Raw genomic sequence first — 23,429 nt, forward strand, 5'->3', positions numbered from 1 at the left:
TGCTACAGAGATGTGTTCTTTTCTGTCATCACTACAGCAAGGAGCCGAGGTGGAGGCGAGAGATGCTCGTGGCTGGACTGCCCTATATCACTGCACCAGTTCCGGGCACCAGCGGATGCTGCGGTTCCTGTTGGAGCATGGGGCCAATGGGGATGTGAAGTAAGCAAGCAGAACTTTAGAAATGGATGCTATGTTTTGTCTTCAGCTAAGGATCAATGTTTCACTGTGCCATTGCTTTGGGGGCGATTTCCAATCGAATATATTCCATGTATGATGAGTAGGGGTCCCCAAAAATCTATCGTGGGGTTATAGTCCATAGGCTACGCACCAACTGAAAATCTGATTTCTTATTGGTTTGTCTTTCTGTGATGTGTGACTGTTTCCTACACAGAGTAGAGGCAGCATCTTTGTAGGCTGAGCCAGTATCCATGAAAGTGTAGCCTAGGCATTCTCTAGTGACCATGGACCTCACAAATGCACTAGTTACATTGGCTAAGGCCACAGTACGGTTTCTGCACAATTTGTAGGCAACAGGAACACTTTTGTAACAACCTACCCTGTTTATAGTGGCCTACTATAGAGAGGATGTATTTACCACTTGCTGATGAGGAACACAGTTAAATGAAATGGTTACTGATGACCATTTAATTGGGAAATGCCCTTTAATCCTTACAGGGAGCCGGTGTATGGGTTTACTCCTCTGATGGAAGCTGCGGCATCCGGCCACGAGTTTATTGTGCAACATTTACTGAACCACGTGAGTTTCCTCTTCTCTTCCAGACTGATGCTTAAAAGTGGGGATTATAACAATAACAAAATTCAAATACAAACAAAAAAAGGGGTGGCAGCCTCTATGAAAATACATTGGTAGAGGGGGGAACCGGTCGCAGGTTAATTCATGTATTTTATATGCAAATTTCCGTTTAAAAAGAAAGTACGCCCGCTCTCAGATGGTTTTATTATCCAGGCAGATTTATTTTTGGTGCGCTAAGGTATCAGAGCTGATGCGCTCATTTCTTTGTGTTGGATATAACTTTATTTACACAGTAGTACTGCTGTCATCCCAAAAGCAAGGAAAACAATCCTAACAGTCCTCTACCTGGGCAACAGAATAGAACAGCGAAAGTGGTAGAATAATTTTTGGGTCTAGCTATGTAACCAATAAGCAATTACCAGTTATGTTTCTAGTACAAGGCAGACAATGAAAGCAAAGGATCAGACAAATGACTCTCTTTGAGCAATGTTAGCTAATAACTATGGTAAATAGCCCTTCCAGTGTAATGTTCCAGGAAGCTGGACTGAGCTCTGGGTGCCTCTGGCTGAAATCTTCTCTCTTGTTAGGGGGTCAAGGTAACTGAGACAGACCGGAACGGAGATACTGCACGAACGCTAGCATCAAGATACGGTCATTCTAGGATAGTGTCGCTGTTGGACTCTCACCGCGTCAGGGGATCTCGGACACACAGCAGAGGATCAGGTAACACTCTACCTTTTGTTTGGGTAATACCCCAACAATCTTCCCTCTCCCATCTTCCCCCTTAGTCCCTCCATCACGGCATCTACCAGAAATGCCCGTGGCCAGTTTAGATGTGGCATTGTTGTAGTAAATATGCGTTTTCTCTAGCATCCACTAGGGGGCACTGGAGGCAGAGTACACTGGGGATAGACGAGTTGGCTATCAGGAGCTGGCACTTTAAATTAATTGGAGTATGCAGACTCCTCCCCCTCTATCCCCCAGGAGCCCCAGTTTCTTTAATGTGCCGAGGGAGCCGGTCACATACTGCTGCTGCTCCAGCACTTTCAGAAGAATTACCTCAGGAGAGGCCCCTCGTCACCTCTTCAAAGGTGCGGTCCAGGTCCTCTTGCAGCCTGACGGGAGAAGTCAGGAGTGATCTGTCGGAGCTTACTGAAAAAGCTTCTGCCAGACTCCAGTCTGCACGCCGCGCACCTGAGGTCCTCAGTACGGTAAGCGTGTCAACGCTGCCGTTCCCTCTCACTGGTCCCGCGTGCAAGCTGCGGTAGCGGCATTAGCTTTTACTCTCCTACGCTTAGGGCTCCGGTCAGCGCATCAGTAGAGAGCAGCTGCGGTAGAGCGCGGCTCAGTTGGCAGCCACAGAGGAGCGCGCTGATATGGAGAGGGGAGAACTACACAGCGCTGAGGAGCTGATAGATGCAGCTATAGAGCATCCTGCAGGCTTTTACTTAGCCTCTGGTACCTGGCCACTCTTCTAATGGCACTGAGCGGGTACATGGCGGCGGGAAGAAGGGGGGCGGAACTTGGTGTGTGTCAGCTCCTGCGTACATCGCACTGTTTCTCTCTGCTTATATTTCAGTGGGAGACCCTTCTACAGAAGATTCCCTGCTCTACCCCGGATATCTTCAACTGACTGGAGGTTGAAGTTCTCTGGGAAGATTATTGGCATAGTGGGGATCTAAAATTCTGTATTAACAAATGGAAGCGCATTAGTTGCTCAGAGTGAGCTTTCGCCTCTTCCTCTATTGCCCTTCTTTAACTCTTGTGTGACTGAGTGCGTGTGTGACCATTTCACGCCTGGATCTGGACCACAATGTCGGGCAAGTATACAGCGCAAAAAAATTTGCAAAGGTTTTTTGTATGCATCAAATGTAACAAAAAGTTGCCTCAGGCATCTGATGGCTCCACCATATGTTCTGCATGCACGTAGGACGACTGGGTACAAGCCACTACATCTGCAGAGGGTTCAAACCCACCTTGGGCATTGACTCTGACTCAAGTTATGTCGGATCTTAGATCCGAATTGGTGGCCTCTCGCAGAGATTGGGAGTCCGCCAGAGATCGTGATTCTTCTTCTCCCTATAGAACCGGCCTGGGCAACGGACTTGGCCAAGTCTATGGAAGGCTTGGTCAGACAGATGGATTCCTCCACTAAACAAGCAGTGCCTGAGCGTCCTAAGAAGAAAAGGACTCTTCCGGAAATTCTGCAGTCAGATGAGGAACATAGAGTAAGAGAAGGGAATGAGGAAGAAGGAGAGATTGAGGACATGTCGGACGGTGAGAAGTCTACCTCACGAGACGACACACCTGGAATAGAAGCCCTTATAAGGGCGGTTCGTCAGGTTCTTCCCTGTTTGGAAAGCGCAAGTCCGTAGTGACTTTTCCCTTCTCAGCAAAGCTGAATGAACTTTTATCTGAGGCGTGGAAGCACCCAGATAAACGTTTCCAGATTTCGAAACGGTTCCTCTCATCATACCCTTTTCCGGTCTCTATGACGGAAAAATGGGAACAGCCTTCCCCGGTGGACTCGTCTCTCTCCAGATTGTCCAAGAAGACTGCCTTGCCGGTTCCGGGGGCGACAGCCTTAAAAGATCCATCGAACCGTAAAATGGAATCGACCCTGAAATCGATATATACGGCGTCTGGTGCCTTGCTTCGACCAGCCTTAGTTGGATCGTGGTTAAACAAGGCAGTAGAATATTGGGCTACCCAGTTGGTCACGGACTTGGAGGCAGGGGTTCCGATTGATGACTTAATAGTCTTAGCGGAACATATTAAAGAATCCGTGGCCTATTTGGGGGAGGCCTCATGTGATATTGGTCAGGTGGGGGCTTGGATCTCAGCATCTGCGATTGCAGCTCGCCGAGCTCTTTGGTTGCATTTCAGGCAGGCAGATGCGGAATCAAAGCGAATAACTGAAGCCTTACTGTTTACGGTTCAGGTTCTCTTCGAAAAAGAGCTGGACCAGTTAATATCTCGAGCAACAGGAGGGAAGTCCACCTTCCTACCGTCTATTGCCCCACCAAGAGAACTTATTCGGGTTCTTCCTTTCGGGCTTCCAATTCCTTTCGACAAAGATCCAGGACTTCGGCAGGACAAACCAGAGGCAGAAGAGGCCGCAGCCGACAACAGACTACCACCTGTTGCCAAGAGCCTAAGCCCGCTGAGAAAACAGTGGCATGACGGGCTCCCTTCCCACCCGGAATTTCCAGGAGGATTGTGTCCATACGTCCACGGATGGGTGGGTTCGTTTACTAGTGTCCAGAGGTTACAAAATCGATTTCGAAGTTTCACCTCCAACAAGGTTCTTTACCACCGGCCTTCCGATATCGGAAGAAAGACAAATGGCTCTTCAGGGGGTAATTCAGTTCCTCTTGGACTCGGCAGTATTAATGCCAGTCCCAGGCCCACAGCGGACGAAAGGGTTTTATTCAAACCTGTTTGTAGTTCTGAAGCCGGTCGGCTCGGTGAGACCTATTCTGAATTTGAAATCGTTGAATCAATATTTAACATATTACCGATTCAAAATGGAATCCATCAGTTCAGTAATTCCAGGTCTGGAGCCAGAAGAGTTCATGTTATCCCTGTACATAAAGGATGTGTACCTACACATCCCCATTTGAGAGCCACATCAGGGTTTCTTGAGATTCGCAATACTACAAGACCATTATCAATTCAGGGCACTTCCGTTTGGCCTGTCTTCGGCTCCAAGAGTGTTTACCAAGTTCATGGCAGTCATGGTGGCACACCTTCGATCACGGGGTGTAACGGTGGTGCCGTACTTAGATGACCTTCTCGAGGCGCGGTCGATGGGCATTCCCCGGAACCATGCCTTGATCACCCACGAGGTTCTCCTAGCGCATGGGTGGATACTCAATTTCAAGAAGTCCAATCTTCTGCCGTCTCAGTGCATCCAATTTCTGGGTCTGGTTATGGATACGACCTTGCAAACGGTATTCCTGCCGGTAGACAAAGCTCAGAGTATCCGGCTGTTGGTTCAGAAGGTCCTCAGACCAAAGACTGTGTTGTTGCACCTGTGTCTCCGTCTCTTGGGGAAAATGGTAGCAGCCTACGAGACTTTACAATTCGGTCGATTTAATTCTAGACCTTTTAACACAATGGTCTGGGTCACATCTCCATCTTCACGGGACAGTGAAACTGTCTCCAAACACTCGAGTGTCTCTTCTCTGGTGGCTACATCTCCATAGCCTTAAGTTCAGGAGAAGATTCTGCATATGGGATTGGATCTTGGTCACGACTGATGCCAGCCTCGGGCTGGGGAGGAGTGATCCTGGAGAATTATTTCCAAGGCTGATGGTCGAGTCAGGAACAGTCACTGCCAATAAATGTATTGGAACTGAGAGCGATCTTCAACACGTTTTCAAGAAGCGGTTCACCCTCTCCTCCAGTCAAAGGCGGTTCGGGTGCAATCAGACAACGCGACCGCAGTCGCTTATATCAATCGCCAGGGAGGCACATGGAGTCGCGAAGAAGCGTCTCGAATTCTACGGTGGGCCAACTTCACGACGTCATTCTATCGGCTGTCTACATTCCGGGAGTAGACAACCGGGAAGCCGATTATCTCAGTCATCAGGACCTTCACCGGGGCGAGTGGGCCCTTCATCCTCAGGTGTTTCAACAACTGATTCGGCGCTGGGGTCGTCCACAGGTGGACCTCATGGCTTCCCGGTTGAATCATCAACTGCCACGGTACATGTCCAGAACTCGGGATCCCAGTGCAGAAGCAGTGGATGCTCTCACGGCTCCTTGGCCGTACGATCTAGTTTACCTCTTTCCGCCGTTTCCTCTTCTACCTCGGGTGCTCAAACGGATCAAGAGAGAGTCAATCTGGGTAATCCTGGTGGCCCCGGATTGGCCTCGGAGAGCTTGGTACTCGAACATCCTCCTACTTCTTGCAGATGACCCATGGCCACTGCCTCTTCGTCCGGACTTGTTGCAACAAGGACCGTTGCTTCACCCCGGTTTAACGGGGGTGGCTCTTGAGGCCTTATCCTAAAACATAAGGGTATTCCACTCTCAGTGATTCCTACCATACTAAGGGCACGTAAACTTGTCACAGCTGCCCATTACCATCGCATATGGTGAGCCTATATGTCCTGGTATGCAGATAGAGATGTGGAAACTTGCTCTTTCCGCCTTTCCAGTCTTTTGATGTTTTTACAATCTGGCTTGGACGGGGGTCTACGCTTGGGACCCCTCAAGGTTCAGATTTCCACCTTATCTGTATTTTTCCAGCGTAAACTGGCCCTCTTGCCGGAGGTGTAGACTATTTTGCAGGGCATGGTGTGGCTGCAGCCGCCATTTGTCCCGCCTACTGCTCCATGGGACCTCAATTTTGTCCTTCTTTTCTTACAGTCCTTGGTCTTTGAACCGTTGGAAGAGGTGGATCTTAAGTTCCTTACCTGGAAGACTGTTCTCCTTTTAGCCTTGGCTTCGGCTCGTAGGGTTTCTGATTTAAGTGCCTTATCGTGCAGACCGCCATACCCCATCTTCCACGATGATCGTGCAGAACTTAGGATACACTCCGGATTTCTCCCAAAAGTAGTTTCCGCTTTTCATATGAACCAGCCCATTGTGGTTCCTGCATTCAAGGAGGATTCAGGGGTTTCGTCTCCTTTGGATGTTAGGATGCTTCGCATCTATGTGGAACATACAGCACCCTTCCAAAAATCGGATGCCTTGTGTGTGCTGTATGCTGTGGTCAAGCGTGGTTGGCTTGCTTCAAATCAGACCTTAGCGAGATGAATTAAATTGGCCATTACCTGTTTAATTCTAGACGGCCTCCTGTGGTTATTTCGGCGCACTCCACTCGGTCGGTGGGTCCGTCGTGGGCTGCAAACCGTGGGGCCTCTCTGTCTTAACTTTGTTGTGTAGCCACCTGGTCCACGGCTCATACGTTTGTTCGGTTTTACAAATTTGATACGTTTCCCGCCTCCGCCTCGCGGTTTGGTCGGCTTGTGTTGCAGATTCCCAAAGACAGTGCTCTCCCACCCAAAGGGACAGCTTTGGTACATCCCCAGTGTACTCTAGTGGATGCTAGAGAAAATGGCATTTTGGTAGTTACCGATGAATCCTTTTCTTGAAATTCATAGGGGACACTGGACGCCCACCCAGCACGGTTTCCTGCCTGCGTTGTAGTTCAAGTTCATAGATGGTTTGTTTGTTGTTCGTTTGGTATATGTTTCTCTCTGTTAGGTCTCCCTCGGCTCCGGTTTTGAAACTGGGGCTTCTGGGGGATAGAGGGGGGGAGGAGTCTGCATACTCTTCAATTAATTTAAAGTGCCAGCTCCTGACAGCCAACCCGTCTATCCCCAGTGTACTCGGCCTCCAGTGTTCCCTATGGATTTTCGAGAAAAGGATTTATCAGTAAGTACCAAAATCCCATTTTCCCTGACTAGAGCATTTGATGCTGCCAAGCAGGACACTGAAAATGGAAATAAAGAGTGACAACCCTGCAAGCTGACACCTGTTACCTCCATTGTCCAATTTCAAATGACAAAGGGCCGACCTTGAATGAGATTGTTGTTGTTCCTCAGCTACCAAAGAACTGACCAATTGTATGTGTGGAGACCGATCACTTGCCTGCTGGTCCAGTGCAACTTGTTCCATTTCAGAAGGAATTCGATTTGGAACGCCCTGGGATGAAACTTTGTATCCTGCACGGCTTTGGCAGTTGAGACCATGGGGTAGATGTATGAAAAGTACTTTAGCGTTCCGTATTTGCATGGGACCGCATCACCACATTTATCGTGGTAAAGCGGTTTCTCACTTCGACAAAATGTATTAACAAAGAGGAATCCAATATGGGAGTGCTTTACCTCTCCTCTTCCCCCTCCCACATCTGCTTTCCTTTTTGGCGGCCGCACTAATAGTGCGCATGCGCAGTTACTCTCACTCCCAGGATGCCCTGCGCTGTTTTCAGTCTCTGCATCGGACGGCTTCCTGGGCATGTGCGAGATTTCGCTACTATCGCAAGATCTCACACGCAGCCCAAAGCCGGCATCCAGGAACAGCGCTGTCCCTGGCAGCAGTGTGTAGGCAGTGACACCTGCAGCTGTCCCAATCAGCTGCAGGTGTCGGAACGGTCAGTGAAACTGACCAGTCGTACAGTACCCCTCCATATTGGCTTACTGCCTTACAGATAGCTGGGCTGATACAGACAGGAGCGCATACCCCCACTCACGGAGTACGCTTCCCCACATTCATACATTGTGGAGAAGCGGTATCAGCGCACATAACGGCGTTGATACCGCTTCTCCCCATGTCGAACCTTCTTACATCTACCTCCATATTCTTCATAACTTCATGTCCATCTGGGAGCCAATAGACACGTTACTGGTTTTTTCAAAGCATCTGCCTTGACCCTCAGAAGAAATAATTTCTGCTCCTGAAAGTTTATAATCCAAGCCTGTGCACCTTCCCAGTAATGTTACTGATGTAGCATGAAAGAGAGCGGCAGTAACCGTTTTGACATTTGTGAATGCCCACGGGAGCAGTTTCCATTCGGAAAAACTGATTTTTCTCTTTTCTGTAAAATCCTTCTTATCTGAAGCCAAGCTTGACACTTGGATTGTGGGGTATGGTGGCTTAGGAGATCTGGGCACCAAGGAGTTAAACATTTTGAAGAGTTCAACAGAGTCTCCTCCCCCCCTCCCCCTCATTTTATCAGACAGCGTGCCTAATCGGAGACGGTTGAGCCAAAGCAATTGCTAAAAAAAAGACAGTTTTCCACGTGAGCCAGTGCAGATCAACAGATTCCAAAGACTCAAAGGGAGCCTGCTGAAGCATCTGGAGGACTAGGGTCAAGTCCCAGGGATGCACAGGAGGCACAGAGGGAGGCTGTTTGGGGAGCACCCCTTGCAGGAATGTCTGGACTGCAGACATATGAGCCATGAGGTGCTGGAAATCTGCACTTTTAGAGAAGCCAGACAAAGCCCGAAGTCCAGTCATGTCTGAAGGATGGCGAGGTCTCTGGAGAGACGATATGTAGCAGGTTGAAAGCTTAGGTAGCACACCATTGGAAAAAGGCTTTCTGGCCAAGAGCATAGTCTGGATGACATAGTCAGAAACATCCAACAGCCACCCCGTCAAAGCCAGGTGGGGCAGTTTTGAGGTGAAGATCCGGACCCTGGGACAGCAGATCTGGATTCGAGAAATAAGTTCCATGGGCAGACTGTGAAGGTCCACATACCAGGCTTGTTTTGGCCAGTCTGGGACGTTAAGAATTGCTGTAACTTCCTCCTGCTTCAACCTGCAAAGAACGCGCGGAAAGAGGACAATCGGGGGGAAACAGATACACCATCGGAAAAAAGGACCATGGAGCTGCTAGTGCATCTACTAGAAATGCATCCGGGTCCGTGAGCTGTAGCGAGAGGCCATGAGATAGATGTGCGGCCGACCCCAATGAACTACCAGCTGTTGAAAGACCTCTGGATGGAGAGACCATTCTCTGGAATAGATGTCCTGACTGCTGAGGAAATCCGCTTCCCAATTCTGATGATTTATGTAAGTGACCACCGTTGCATTGTCTGCTGGATTTTTTCTGGTCTGTGTAACAGGGGCCCCAGCTGACAAAGTGCTCAATAGACTGCACGTAGTTCCAGGACGTTTATGCAGTGTCGGACTGGGGCATGTAGGGCACACCGGGGAAATACAGTAGTAGGGGCCCATGTTTCGGGGTGTGGCCAGTGTCTAGAGGGGGTGTGCCCAGCCACCACATTGGTTTGCCTAACCATTTTGCAAGTGTTGGTCTCCTAGATAAATAGATACAGTAAATACTGTGGTGCATGCATGATAATGTACTAGATTAGTAACAGTACAGTCTGAAACCTGATCCCTAGAGGAGGGGGTGGGCCCCCAGGCAGTAGGGCCCACCGGTGGTTTCCCCTGAACCCCTGTGGGCCAGTCCAACCCTGCGTTTATGGATAGACTTGCCTCGTAGGCAGACCAATGGCTCTTAAAGGAGTGGGTCCCTGTGATCGCCCCCTCCTTCCCCCAGCCACGAAGGTTGGCGTCTGTCGTTAGAATGACTCAATCCTGGATCGTGAATGGGCATCCTTTGTCCAGATGAGACTTTCGGAGCCACCACAAGAGTGAGAGACGGACATCCCTGGAAAGAGTGATCAACTGGGATGTGAGATGCAGAGGTGAATGGTTCCACCGATGTGGGAGCTTGAGCTGCAACGGTCTGAAATGGAACTGAGCATATTCCACATGTCAAAATAGGACACCAGCTTGCCCAGAACTCGCATGCAAAAATGGCTTGAGACTATGCGCTGCTTGAGAAAATCCCAGATTAAGGACTGAAGATCCTTCAATTTGTCCTTGGGAGAAAGACTCTGGGCTTTGTGGTCCAAGAGATGCCCCAGATGAAACATGTTCTGGGACGTAGTCGGACTGGACTTTTGCCAATTGATTAGCCATCTGTGTAACTGTAATAATGTCAGGGTCAGGTGAAGATGGTCCTGTGAGATGTGTGGGGACTGAGCCATTAAAAGTAGGTCGTACGGGTATGGAGATGCGGACCCTCTGAAGACGGAGGTGGGCTGCCATCACAGCCATGACCTTTGTAAAGATAGACGCCGAAAAGGTAAGGCCCAAAACTGCTAGTTCATCTTTTGCACCGCAGTGTGCAGAAATTGTTAATGGACTTCCCAAATTTGGATGTGTAAGTAGGCATCTTGAATGTCCAAGGAAGCCATGAAATCTCCTGGCTCCCGGCCCTGCATGATGGACCGAAGCGACCCCATCTGAACCTGGCAACCCTGAGAAACCGGTTCAGTTTCTGGAGATTGAGGTGGGACGGACATAACCATTGGTCTTTTGAACTAAGAAATGATGCGAGTAAAAGCCTGTTCCATCCTGGGAAGGCAGGACTGGGATAAGCACCCCTGCTCCCAGGAGTGTACTGATGGAGGATTAGAGGTCAGCAGCCTTGCCAATGTCGACTGGCAGACTAGTTGAGTATCCCCTGGAGACGATGCCTGGAGTCGGACGTACTCTCCAGCCAGATGTCTGCAATCTGCCGACCGCCCACCTTGGAAGGGACCAGGCGCGGGGACCCTGTCTGTCATGCTGCAGGCTTGTCAGCTGGTTTTGGTGCCTGGCAGGTGACCGGACCACTTTTGTCAGCCCTTGGATTTGGTGTTCTTGGCTAAAGCATTCTGAATTCTAGACGACACTTGTTCTGTGGATCAAAGGAACGAAAGGAAGTCTGCTTGGCTTTAGGTGCCGCCAAGGGGAGAAAAGACTACTTAGAAGCTGCAACTGTAACTACAATTTTGTCCAATTCTGGACCAGAGAGAACATCTCCGGAATAGGGTATTGCCTTTTTAGACTCGTTATTAGCTCGCCAAGAGCAAAGCCATAAGGCCCGCCTGGCCATCAAGGAGGAACCCCAGATCTTAGAGACAAAAGTGCTATCCAGAACCGCCTCGTCGAAAAATGTGTCAGCCTCCCTGATGTTATCCACAATAGATAGCAAGTCAGAACGACAAGCCCCTGACCGAAGACCTTCGTCCAAGGAGTCCGTCCAGCCTCCAATGGCCTTGGACACCCAAGCTGAAGCCAAAGCTGGACTAATAGCAGCATCCACGTTGGTGAAAACTGACTTGAGGAATTGCTTCAACGTATTGTCAGTGGGATCTCTGAGCGAGGTCACGTCTAGAATAGGGAGGGTGGACGATTTTTACCAACCGAACAATATGAGCATCCACTGGTGGAGGCCTCTTCCACTTTTTCTGGTCCCTTTCAATTAAGAAAATGAAAGTTAAAAGCAGCCCACTTCAAAAACATGCCCTTTCTGTAGGCATCGAAGAAAGAACTGGTCCACTTCAAGACGTTTAACTCATTGGTGCCTGTGTCTCCTAAGCCACCATAGCCCACAGTCCCAGTGTCCACCTAGGTCAGGCATGTCCAAACTGCGGCCCTCCAGCTGTTGTGAAACTACATATCCCAGCATGCCCTGACAGTTTTGCTGTCAGAGAATGCTAAAGCTGTGTCAGGGCATGCTGGGATGTGTAGTTTCTCAACAGCTGGAGGGCTGCATTTTGGACATGCCTGACCTAGGTGGAAGAAAAAGAGTCCAAAACTGAAAGTAGTGTCTGAGAAGGCGTTGGTGGCCTACCCCGGTTGGATCATGTAGGTAATAATCTATAGATACAAGGAACTCGTCCTGTTCCTTGTTACTGATGATAGATCTCATCAATTAAATTGTGAACTTGTCCACCCGATCATGGGTATTCAAGGACATAATAAGTATTTGGGACTGGTTTGATTAGATTTCTTTGGGGACAGAATTATAACGCAAGTGAACAGTCATTTGTGAATGAATGGAAGTATCATGGCATATATTGTCCCCATAGTTGTGGCGGTGTTGTTTTATAATGCCTGATAATTCTTTTGTGCTATTAGAAAACTGGTTGTTAAAGTGCCAGCTCCTGATAGCCACCCGTCAATCCCTAGTCTCTACAACCTCCAGTGTCCCCTAGTGGATGTCCGAGGAAAAACATCTGCGTAGAGATTTCAGTAGGCCGATGATATGTCCCTGATCCTTGAAGCTGCTTACCCAGGAATCTTAAATGTAATCGAACCACTGATCCTTATAAAGAAGCAAATGGGCTCCCAACTCCGCGCAGCCCTGGTGGCTTGATTGCCCATCGTGCAGATTATCTTGTCTTTTATCCAAAAGGAGCAGAGAATAGACATCTAGGCACCGGACTTTGAGCCTTTATGGGGGCATGAAAGAAATTAAACAGAACCCCTCGCTTTAGGTGCAATCGTCGCTAGGAAAAAGCATGTCCCACCGATCACCTGTACCTGGCTAAATAGGACATCTCCTTTATAAAAAAAAAAAAAAAAAAAAAGCATAAACTCCAATGTCATCTTGGTTCCTTTGGCCACATCTTCCAGGCCTTAGGCCAGAAATCGAAGCTGAAGCTGAAATTATGCGTCCATTCAGACCTTCATCCATGGCTGTATCCCATAGTACTTGCCTACCTCATCAGGGAATAATAAGATATCCAAGAGACACTAACTATGATGTTTGATTATGATAAAGATGTCCAAGTGTCACTAATTCTGACTTAGGCCTTACAAATTACAGTCCCTCCAGAAGTGACACAGACCATTTTTTCAATCGCCTGATTGACCTGTGCCGAAGTGGAAAAGGGTCTCCGAAAGGCGCTAGTCGCTGCATATGTGGATTTTAGAGCAGTCTCAATCCTCATATCTGTACTAACCTTAATGGCTGTAGCATTCTGAATTGGTAAGGTGGTGGCCATAGGCAACGGAGATATGGGAATGTCTACCTTAGGCAGATGTCCCATTTTTCAGTGTCCCTTCTTTTTTTTATTTTATTTTGTTAAAGTCCTGTAATTTGTGAGAAATGTGAAACTTCCTTTCCATTTGGTCCAGGCGTGTGCTTGTTCCTCCCTAGAGTGAGACCTCCTACTATGGGTTTCCCCACCTGACCCTGCCTTCAGAGTAGGTTCCCAGGAACTGACCACTGCTCAGTTGCTCAGTTTCTGTAAAATGTAGGCTATAGTGGATGGTGGAACTAATGCTTTGAGGAAACCCTTTTATGTTCCAGTCCTGGCAGAGTCTCTATAACTCATGGTACAGTGTACCCCATGGTATGAAATAGATGTAGGGTTAAACGTTCTCCAACAGTTCTTACAATTCCATTGTATTTATGTTGTTTATTTTCAGCAAAACAACTACTGTAAAAAAAAAAAAAATCTAGTATGTGACAGATAATAAAAGACATAACGTACTGTCTTAACCACATAATTCAGTATGAATTTATTCTTCATCTATAGCTTCTATTAATGTATAAAAAGGAGAGGAATGTAAATGGGCTTTAGATTAGACACAGGAGCATTAGCATAATTGTTGTAGGAAGGGGGTTTAACATAATACCCATAACACTTGCTTGGCAGAAGTATCCCAGTGTCTTTGTAATAAGGAGTCTTGTATCTGTTTTTGTGACTCTGTTTGCCAGCGTCTGTGTTGGTGCTTGGTCATGCATTTGTGAGGTCAATAACTGGCACCTGGTAGCGCATCCATATTATCACATGTTTTGGATATTTAAATAAAAACTTTCATTCTTTCAGTGCGGCATGAAGAGCAGAGCTCATCAGATGAATCCACTGCTACCCCCCATAGACCCAGACACCAGCGCAAGGCCAAAGGCCCCAGCATTCACGATGGTCCTCAAGCTTTGGCCAAGATAACAGGCGGAGGGGGAGGAATTGGCCAACAAAGCCAAGGTGAGTTAAGGGAAAGCAACTGGCTAACAGATGTGATCATATATTATTATATGTAACCAGCCCTTTCATACACAGCGAGGTCCACTGTCCATGTCCTTTAAACAGCTGAAACACCCCTCTGGTCCCCATAATGACTGTGGCAATATACTTCAATTTGTATGGCTGAATTACTAGAGTCTACAAGATCCGTACTCATCACATTATTACTTTGGGTACAAGCCAAGCAGGGATAGCTTCCATACTGGACAGGACCAAGATAAATTTCCCTGTAAATGATCCAGTGCTACTTCAATTATAGAGAATCCTCTGAGATAAATGGTGACATTGAGACACTAACACACATATCCACATCTGCTGTTGGAGGAACAGGGACCAATTTAGCTGAAAGAGGTCATTCCAAACCGATATTACGGGCAGGTAGTACTCCATCCCAAATCCAAACTCACTGTTATACTTAGTGGGAACTCTATAGACTCTGATCATTTTGCTGCTGGTGAATTGATCTACACATACTGAGTGGAGGAATGCTTGAAAAGCCTAGCAAAGGATTAAAATCAATGACTGAACTCACTATAAAGTGATCTACCGCTGGTATAGATGCCCACAGGCATTAGCTAAAATGTTTCCTGATGTGCCCAATAGTTGCTGGCATTGCAATTCTGCGGTAGGTTCGCCTCTACGTATATGCCCATTTTGGGAGAAAGTTCTTTATGTGCATCAGTCTTAGGCACTGTATTTTCCTCGGATCCCTCTTTTTTGCTTTTTGAATTCATACCCTGGGTCATTTATGCATAACAAAAAATCCTTGCTCAAATTTCTTAACAGTGCGGCGAAAGCTGTTATACCAGTTCACTGGAAGTCGGTGGCCCCACCTTCTCTGAAGGAATGGTTTACTAGGATAGATCTCTATATGGATATGGAAGACTTGCGTCTCGGAGTCCAGAAACACAGTGAATTTAGCACCACATGGCTTCCTTGGCTTGAGTTTAAATCTTCTGCCGATTTTATAAAAATGCTTTAACTTGAGAACTTGGGACTCTAGGTAGAAGGCTCCCCTACCTCCATTCCAGTACCCTCCCTCTCCCGCCTCTGCGGTACTACAAAACCAGAAACTTAATATGCGGTGAAAAAAAATCAAAGACTGAAAATGATGCAGGTGTTTTACGTATGACTTGTCAATTAGATTTGGCCTTTCAGTATATCATTACTTTATGGTGTGTTTGTGTGATTTCTAGGTCAAGTCCCAGCTCAGGGATATGTCACTTTCGGTGAACTTGATTGTGATACTGCCGGGTCTGATGAGCTGCGTTATCGCGACGTCACCTCCCCCATCAATGAGCGCGATGTGGAAAGCAATGGAAGCAGCAAAGGTGGGGGGGTAGTCATGCTTCTAATTATAATGGGATGTTAATCCTCACCTGCATAATACATGCTTATCAGTAGGACGGGATCCTGTTTTGCAGAGGGGGACCCTGGTAGGCCGCGGAGCAGTAGCAGCGAGGGGATCTGCATCAACACAGGGGTCAGCAGCGAGGCCTCCCTGGAGAGCAACGAGGTAGGCATGACATACATGGCGAGCACACCAGGCTTCAATTCTTTGCTGTACTGAACTATATAGGTATCTATATACTATACTACTGGCAAGGGCATCACTGCTTTTCTGTGATATATTAGAAGGGACCTGCACAGAATGACTTCAATCTTAACTAGTTTATGCTCAATGTTCTGACTGGTGTCCCAGGAGCACCACCAGTGGATTCTAGATCTCATTCTATAAAACGTACTAGATAAATGATAGGCGGATCATGATTGGTTACTAGGGGCAACACATTTACTTGTTTCCTTTACAAGGTTCCATAAATCCCAAATATTTTCTTTCTCATACGTCCTAGAGGATGCTGGGGTCCACTTTAGTACCATGGGGCATAGATAGTTCCGCAGGAGCCATGGGCACTTTAAGACTTTTTCAGAGTGTGAACTGGCTCCTCCCTCTATGCCCCTCCTCCCGACCTCAGTTTAGAAAATGTGCCCAGGCAGACTGGTCGCACTCTAGTGGAGCTCTACTAAAATACTTTATTTAGGTTTTTTATTTTACAGGGAGACTGCTGGCAACAGTCTCCCTGCTTCGTGGGACTTAGGGGGAAGAAGTAGGAACCAACTTCCTAAATAGTTTCATGGCTCTGCTTCTGCTGACAGGACACCATTAGCTCCTGAAGTTGACTGAACACTAGCTTCGGCTATGCGCCCACTCCCACAGCACGCCGTCACCGCCCTAACAGAGCCAGAAGTCAGAAGACTGGTGAGTAGTGTTACCGAAGATCTGCAGAGAGGGACCTCCGGTCATCGTGATGGCTTAAGGTACTGCGCAGCGAGCGGGAACATGCTATCCATAACACAGAGCCCAGCGGGGGGGGGGGCATTATATAAGCGTTTAAGGTCTCTGTGTACAAAGTACATGACACAGGGATTTTTTCCTTGGCGCTGAGTTGTGAGCTGGCAATTCCTGTTCTGTGTCCTTCTGACAGATTTTACTGTGGGTCTGTCCCCAATAAGCCCCGGAGTGTCTGTGGTGTGATTGTGCACGTGTGTGACATGTCTGAGGCAGGGAGCTCTTCCCCTGAGGGAGCCATTTTAGGAACACAGAGTTGCAATGTGGTGGCGCTGCCGTCGCACCGCGAGCCTGAATGGGTGAAAGAATTACGTGATAGTGTGAATCATATCAGTAAGAGATTGGATAAGTCTGATTCTCATGCAGAAAACTGGAGAAAATCCGTGGAAGATGTGATTTTTAATAGTTCTGCCTTTTCATTCACAGGGGACCCCTCTGGTTCACAAAAAAGATCTTTTGCACAAGTAGTACAAACTGATACCGACACGGACTCTGATTCCTGTGTCGACACTAGTGATTCCAGGGGAATAGATCCAAAGTTAGCGAAAAACATTCAATACATGATTGTTGCTATAAAGGAGGTGTTAGAAGTTACGGAGCCCCCTCCTTTACCGCAGGAGAAGGCTTACTTTAATAAAGAAAAGAAAATTAATGTAACTTTCCCTCCATCTCATGAGCTGAACAGTCTCTTTGAGGGAGTCTGGACTAACCCTGAAAACAAATTTCAGATTCCAAAAAGAATTCAGGCAGCTTACCCTTTTCCTGCAGAGGACAGGAAAAGGTGGGAGTCACCCCCCATTTTAGACAGTGCCGTGCCACGGTTAACAAAAAAGGTGATTCTCCCTGCGCCTGGGACGGCTTCGCTAAAGGAGCCAGCAGACCGCAAGTTAGAGACTACGTTAAAATCTATTTATGTGACCAATGGGACATTACTCAGGCCTACCATTGCCTGTGCGTGGGTGAGTAATGCTATTGAAAAGTGGTCAGAAAACTTGTCATCAGACATTGACACAATAGATAGAGACGAGATACTCCTAACATTAGGTCCTCTTAAAGACGCTGCTGCATACATGCTGGAAACCATGAAAGATATTGGTCTCTTGGGATCAAGAGCCGCTACCATGGCAATTTCAGCACGTAGGGCGTTGTGGATTCGCCAATGGAATGCTGACGCAGATTCCAAAAGGAATATGGAGGCTCTCCCGTATAAAGGCGAGGCCTTGTTTAGACATGGGCTGGTTGCCTTAATTTCTGCAGCTACCGCAGGTAAGTCGACATTTTTGCCTAATGCTCCTGCGCCGGCGAAAAAGACACATCACTCTCAGATACAGTCCTTTCGGCCCAATAGATACAAAAAGGGTAAAGGTTCCCCTTTCTTTGCAGGTAAAGGAAGGGGAAAAGGTAAAAAGTCCACAACGTCTCCAGGATCTCAGGAACAGAAATCAAACTCTGCTTCTGCCAAATCTTCAGCATGACGCTGGGGCTCCCTTGCGGGAGTCCGCTCAAGTGGGGGGCACGTCTGAAACTCTTCAGTCACTTCTGGTTCAATTTGGCCTGGACTCGTGGGTCTTACAAATGGTGTCCCACGGGTACAAGCTGGAGTTTCAAGACATTCCCCCATGCCGATTTTTCAAATCTGCCTTACCAGTTTCTATCCCAAACAGGGAAGTGGTATCAGCAGCAATACAAAAATTGTGTCAGGATCAAGTGATTGTCCTGGTTCCCTTGTTGCAACAAGGAGAAGGGTTTTATTCAAGCCTTTTCGTAGTTCCGAAGCCGGATTGCTCGGTTAGACCGATTCTAAATTTGAAAACACTGAATCTCTACCTGCAAAGGCTCAAATTCAAGATGGAATCTCTGAGGGCAGTGATTTCCAGTCTGGAGGAAAGGGACTTCATGGTGTCAGTGGACATAAAAGATGCTTACTTACATGTTCCTATCTATCCTCCGCAGATTTGCAGTGCAGGATTGTCATTACCAATTTCAGACGTTGCCGTTCGGACTCTCCACGGCACCGAGGGTGTTCACCAAGGTGATGGCGGAGATGATGGTCCTCCTTCGACAGCAAGGAGTCAGTATAATTCCTTACCTGGACGATCTCCTGATAAAAGCGAGGTCCAGGGAAAAGTTGGTGCAGAATATTGCACTCTCCCTGACAGTACTTCAACAACACAGTTGGATCATAAATTTTCCAGAGCCACAGTTGGAACCGACGACAAGATTATCGTTTCTGGGGATGATACTGGACACAGAAGTACAGAGGGTATTTCTTCCAGTAGAAAAGGCTCTGGAAATCCCAGAGAATGGTCAAACAAATTCTGAAACCAACAAGAGTGTCGATTCATCAATGCATTCGGTTGTTGGGGAAGATGGTAGCGGCCTACGAGGCCATACAGTTTGGCCGATTCCATGCCAGAGTATTCCAGTGGGACCTATTGGACAAGTGGTCCGGATCCCATCTACACATGCATCAGAGGATAATCCTGTCATCCAAAGCCAGAATTTCGCTCCTCTGGCGGCTGCACAGTTCTCACCTCCTGGAAGGACGCAGGTTCGGGATTCAGGACTGGGTCCTAGTAACCATGGATGCAAGTCTCCGAGGCTGGGGAGCAGTCACACAGGGGGAAAGCTTCCAAGGAAGATGGTCAAGTCAAGAAACCTGTCTTCACATAAACGTTCTGGAGTTGAGAGCCATTTACAACGGCCTTCTACAAGCGGTGCATCTTCTTCGAGATCAACCCATACAGATCCAGTTAGACAATGTAACAGCAGTAGCGTACATAAACCGTCAGGGCGGAGCGAAAAGCAGAGCGGCAATGGCAGAGGTGACAAAGATCCTCCTCTGGGCAGAAAGACATGCAAGAGCTCTGTCGGCAATTTTCATTCCAGGAGTGGACAACTGGGAAGCAGACTTCCTCAGCAGACACTATCTCCATCCAGGAGAATGGGACCTCCACCAGGAAGTCTTCGCAGAGGTGACAGGGCTTTGGGGAGTTCCTCAAGTAGACATGATGGCATCTCGTCTCAACAAGAAGCTTCAGAGATATTGTTCCAGGTCGAGAGACCCTCAAGCAATAGCAGTGGATGCACTGGTGACCCAGTGGGTGTTTCGGTCGGTGTATGTCTTCCCTTCACTTCTGCTGATACCAAAAGTTCTCAAAATCATAAGAAGAACAGGGGTTCGAGCGATCCTTATTGTCCCAGACTGGCCAAGGAGGGCTTGGTATTGTCAAAGTCGAAAAATATCATGATACATATCCTTTGTACTAACCCCTCATGCACATGCACGCTGCTCGTGCACCTGGTCCCCCGTGCGTACACATACCCGCAAGTTGCGTAAGAGACGCTCTAGCGACTCGTGCGCATGATATGTGTATTTACGGCGGAGTTTGTGAGCGTGTAGCGTGCGACTCGAACATAGCATATTTAACCCAAATAGTGCATTTTGTAGATATTGTTCCCCTAGACCATGTCAGCGAGTATGATTAGTTTAAACAGTTCCTGGACAGAGGGATTCCTCTTTGGATGATAGGAAGGGTCAGATAAAGGATGAAAGGTGGTGTCTAGTATCCAGCTGTAGGGTATTTTAAGGGTAACATTCCGGTGTTAGGAAAGGATCGCTCGCTCCTGCGTATAGTTATGTACAGAAGTAGATTATGAACATTAACTGTATTGGCTGTAAATTACACATGCGGCTGGAATCCAGAGGATACCTCCCACCAGAGCAGTTGGGGAAGGACATCGCCTACCTATTCAAATCCACCTATGACCTTTGCTGTAATGTAGAGACATATCCCTGTGTCCAAGGAACAATGAGATTACAGTGACCATTGTATTGTTTTGGATGAAGTGAATAAATAGAGCTTGCAGCAGGCTTGGTCACACAAGACTCTGAAGGCTTTCTCCCTGATAGCTGAGAACTGGATCCAGGTTGCGCTTGCGAATGATTCCCCACGTATGTATATTCTCTGTAGCCATTATTCTCTGTTATTCTGTTTAGATTTCCTTGTTAGCCTGTAGAGTATAACTTGTACCTGTTTACCCCTTTTCTCTGAATAATCCACTGTGGTGTTATAGTCCAGTGGTTTACCACAAACAGTGTTGTGTTTTCATTTTCCTGCCTGGGCTTTTAAAGTAGATTAACTTGTTTAACCTGTTTTAGATTAACCTGCATTGTTAAGGTTTATGCACTGCGGATACTTTGTATCGCCAGTGCTATTTAAGGTTTAAAGTATAAGCATATCATTACATTGTTTCATTAATAAGGTTTACAGTATTTCAATCCGTGTGCGTACGTGCCGCATGTGCGTCGCGCCCACGGCACAGCGTCTGATACGCTAAGTGCGTATCCATACGGTACTCAGTACGCAAATAGCGTACTTAGTCCGTAGTGTGTGTAATAAGTCTAGCGGCCATAGCGGCTCCACTGTAACAGTGTATAGCTTTATGTTTTAAGATAATATTTGAAATTATCAGTATCCAGATCATCAGGAGTTGCTCATAGAAGATCCTCGGCCTCTTCCTCTTCGCGAGGACATGCTGCAGCAGGGGCCGTGCGTGTATCAAGACTTACCGCGGCTACGTTTGAAGGCATGGCTGTTGAGCGCCGGATCCTAGCCCGAAAGGGTATTCCCAAAGAAGTCATTCCCACTCTTATTCAGGCCATGAAAGGAGTAACGTCTAAACATTACCACCGTATTTGGAGAAAATATGTGTCTTGGTGTGAAACCAAGAAGGCTCCAACAGAAGAGTTTCAGTTGGGATGGTTTCTCCATTTTCTTCAGGCGGGTGTGGATGCTGGCCTACGATTGGGTTCAATCAAGATCCAATATGGAAATATGTACTGGCGCCGGCTGTGAAACCAATAAGGGACGATAATTTGTTAAGATAAAAAATCACAAATTTTTAATAAACATATGAAGTGGTTAATTGAATAAATCAGATGTAGTCACACTATCTTTATCTGTTCCTAAATCAGAAACAAATGATGTTAAAAGATGTTAATTAGGACCAATTGGATCCCACTCATGGTAAATATTATATGTACACAGTCTCCGGTTAGGACTCCCTCCTCATTATTTCTTGGTTCACTTGAGATAATAGTAGTTACCCAGTCCTTATGGATGTTGTCCCCAGGATCTCAGTTTTAGCAGGTGAGAATCCAGTTAGCAGCAGGGGAATGATTCCAGGTTGCAGTGGGCTTGTAGTGTCCAATAGGGGCAAGAGTCCAATTGTTACCGGAGATACCAGGTGGATCCAGAGCTGATGGTCAGTGTCTTTAGCTCAACGCGTTTCGCTGGTCTAATGGCTGCCAGCTTCCGCAGGAGCATATGTCACACAGGGTACCTTGTGGAGTTTATATACTCCCTTCATTATGCTGGGAGTGGCTGCACCTGATTCACTCTTTATATAATAAATAAAACGTCCCAAAAAAACACTAAGGATTAGATCTAGAAGGCAATCCTATTAAATAACCTAGGCTATAATGATTTAATATCTAAAAAACTAGTGTTTTAAATACCTATTAGGCAGTATAAACGGCAGAATTCATAATGACATTTCCTGGTCACATGACCGTCCCCGATCACATGATCTAGATGTCAGTCAGCATAGATTACCTAATGTTCCTTATTTGGTCTGATCACGTGATCGGCATATTGTCTCCCATTACAGGGAGATAGAGATAGAAGGGGTGGGTTTGTTTATTTTAGTCCGATCACGTGATCGCTTCCGGTCACGTGATCGGCATATTCTCTCCCATTGCGGCCACATCTCGGGACACAGTGTCATGTGTTCTGGTCACATGGTCCGAGATGGGCCTATCCTATCACGCTCAGTATTAAGCTGCAATGGCGCTGCGTTCCACTCGCTAAATTTGCGTTCCAAGGCCGGCCCGGACACCAGGAAATGTCACTTTAATTCAGAGGCACATAATGGTAATAGATTTCTATTTAAAAAATACTAAAGATATCCACCACATAACATTAGGACTTAAGCATGTATATGAATATAGTATCAGTAGTAAAAATAACAGTGATAAAACACAGCATAGATTACATAATCGAGAAGAGAAATCATTATTAAAAAAGGGGGTTTAGATTATACACATCCCATGATATTTTAAATATCATTATATCATTATGTTCACATGAGATGGAGTTAGTGAGGAATAAAACTAGAGAATAGATAGAGTACATGATAACATTCTATAAGCATATTGTGTTATGCATATACATTATTAATATCATTCAGTATATACCCAGTTCGATAGTGTATATTTTTTATATTATTTTTTATTATATATATTATTATATTCATTGGTCCGCACATATATACATAGGGCACACCAGACGATACTATGCACATGCTCACATGTGCAAAGCGTGCATGTTTCTACCCAGTTTCTCGGGCAGAACACTTATTGCTCTATAAACATTTCTGTTTACTATTTCGTATTAAAAGATGAAGGAGAAGGGGAAACATGTCCGGCCGAAGGGGGGGGGGGGGGAGGGGGAAAAAAGGAGGGGAGAGGAAAGGGGGGAAGAGAAGAACATGTCCAGCTGGATCTGACCTCCAAACTGACAAGTTGTATCTATTATGCCCATTCATATATCTCCTGAGAGAATTATATGTTAGATTGTGGTTACCCACATATTTATAGCCCATATCTTAAGGGATGGTGTTAAGTTCCATATTTTCATTCAATCCATCTGGATGGAGAGAGTTGAATTTGAGCTTCCAGTATATCTCCCTGCAACATAGTCTATTAAATCTATCCCCTCGGTGTCGATATAATGTGTTCAATACAGACTATTGAGAGGCTTCTTGGATCGCCTGCATGAGCCTGACTAAAATGACGTGGAACACTGTGCTGATTATATTGTTTAATAATGTTCCGACGATGTTCCATGAACCTGACGTGTATTGGTCTTGTGGTCCTGCCCACATAATTAAGGCCACAGCCACAAGTAAGTAGATATACTACAAATTTAGTATC

At 46.7% G+C, this 23,429-nt stretch overlaps 1 protein-coding gene across 3 annotated transcripts in view; it reads left to right on the forward strand.

Moving 5' to 3' along the window:
* Positions 1-23,429, forward strand: part of ANKS3 (ankyrin repeat and sterile alpha motif domain containing 3) — a 72,742-nt gene that overhangs the window by 37,427 nt on the left and 11,886 nt on the right. For all 3 annotated transcript variants that reach the window (XM_063934786.1, XM_063934785.1, XM_063934787.1), the window contains 6 exons: positions 38-159; positions 676-757; positions 1,342-1,477; positions 13,888-14,043; positions 15,279-15,413; positions 15,507-15,598. In XM_063934786.1, the coding sequence (XP_063790856.1) occupies positions 38-159; positions 676-757; positions 1,342-1,477; positions 13,888-14,043; positions 15,279-15,413; positions 15,507-15,598 (723 nt within the window). The remainder of the gene's footprint in view (positions 1-37; positions 160-675; positions 758-1,341; positions 1,478-13,887; positions 14,044-15,278; positions 15,414-15,506; positions 15,599-23,429) is intronic.

Source organism: Pseudophryne corroboree, chromosome 7 (genome assembly GCF_028390025.1).
Source record: "Pseudophryne corroboree isolate aPseCor3 chromosome 7, aPseCor3.hap2, whole genome shotgun sequence".
Classification (NCBI taxonomy): Eukaryota; Metazoa; Chordata; class Amphibia; order Anura; family Myobatrachidae; genus Pseudophryne; species Pseudophryne corroboree.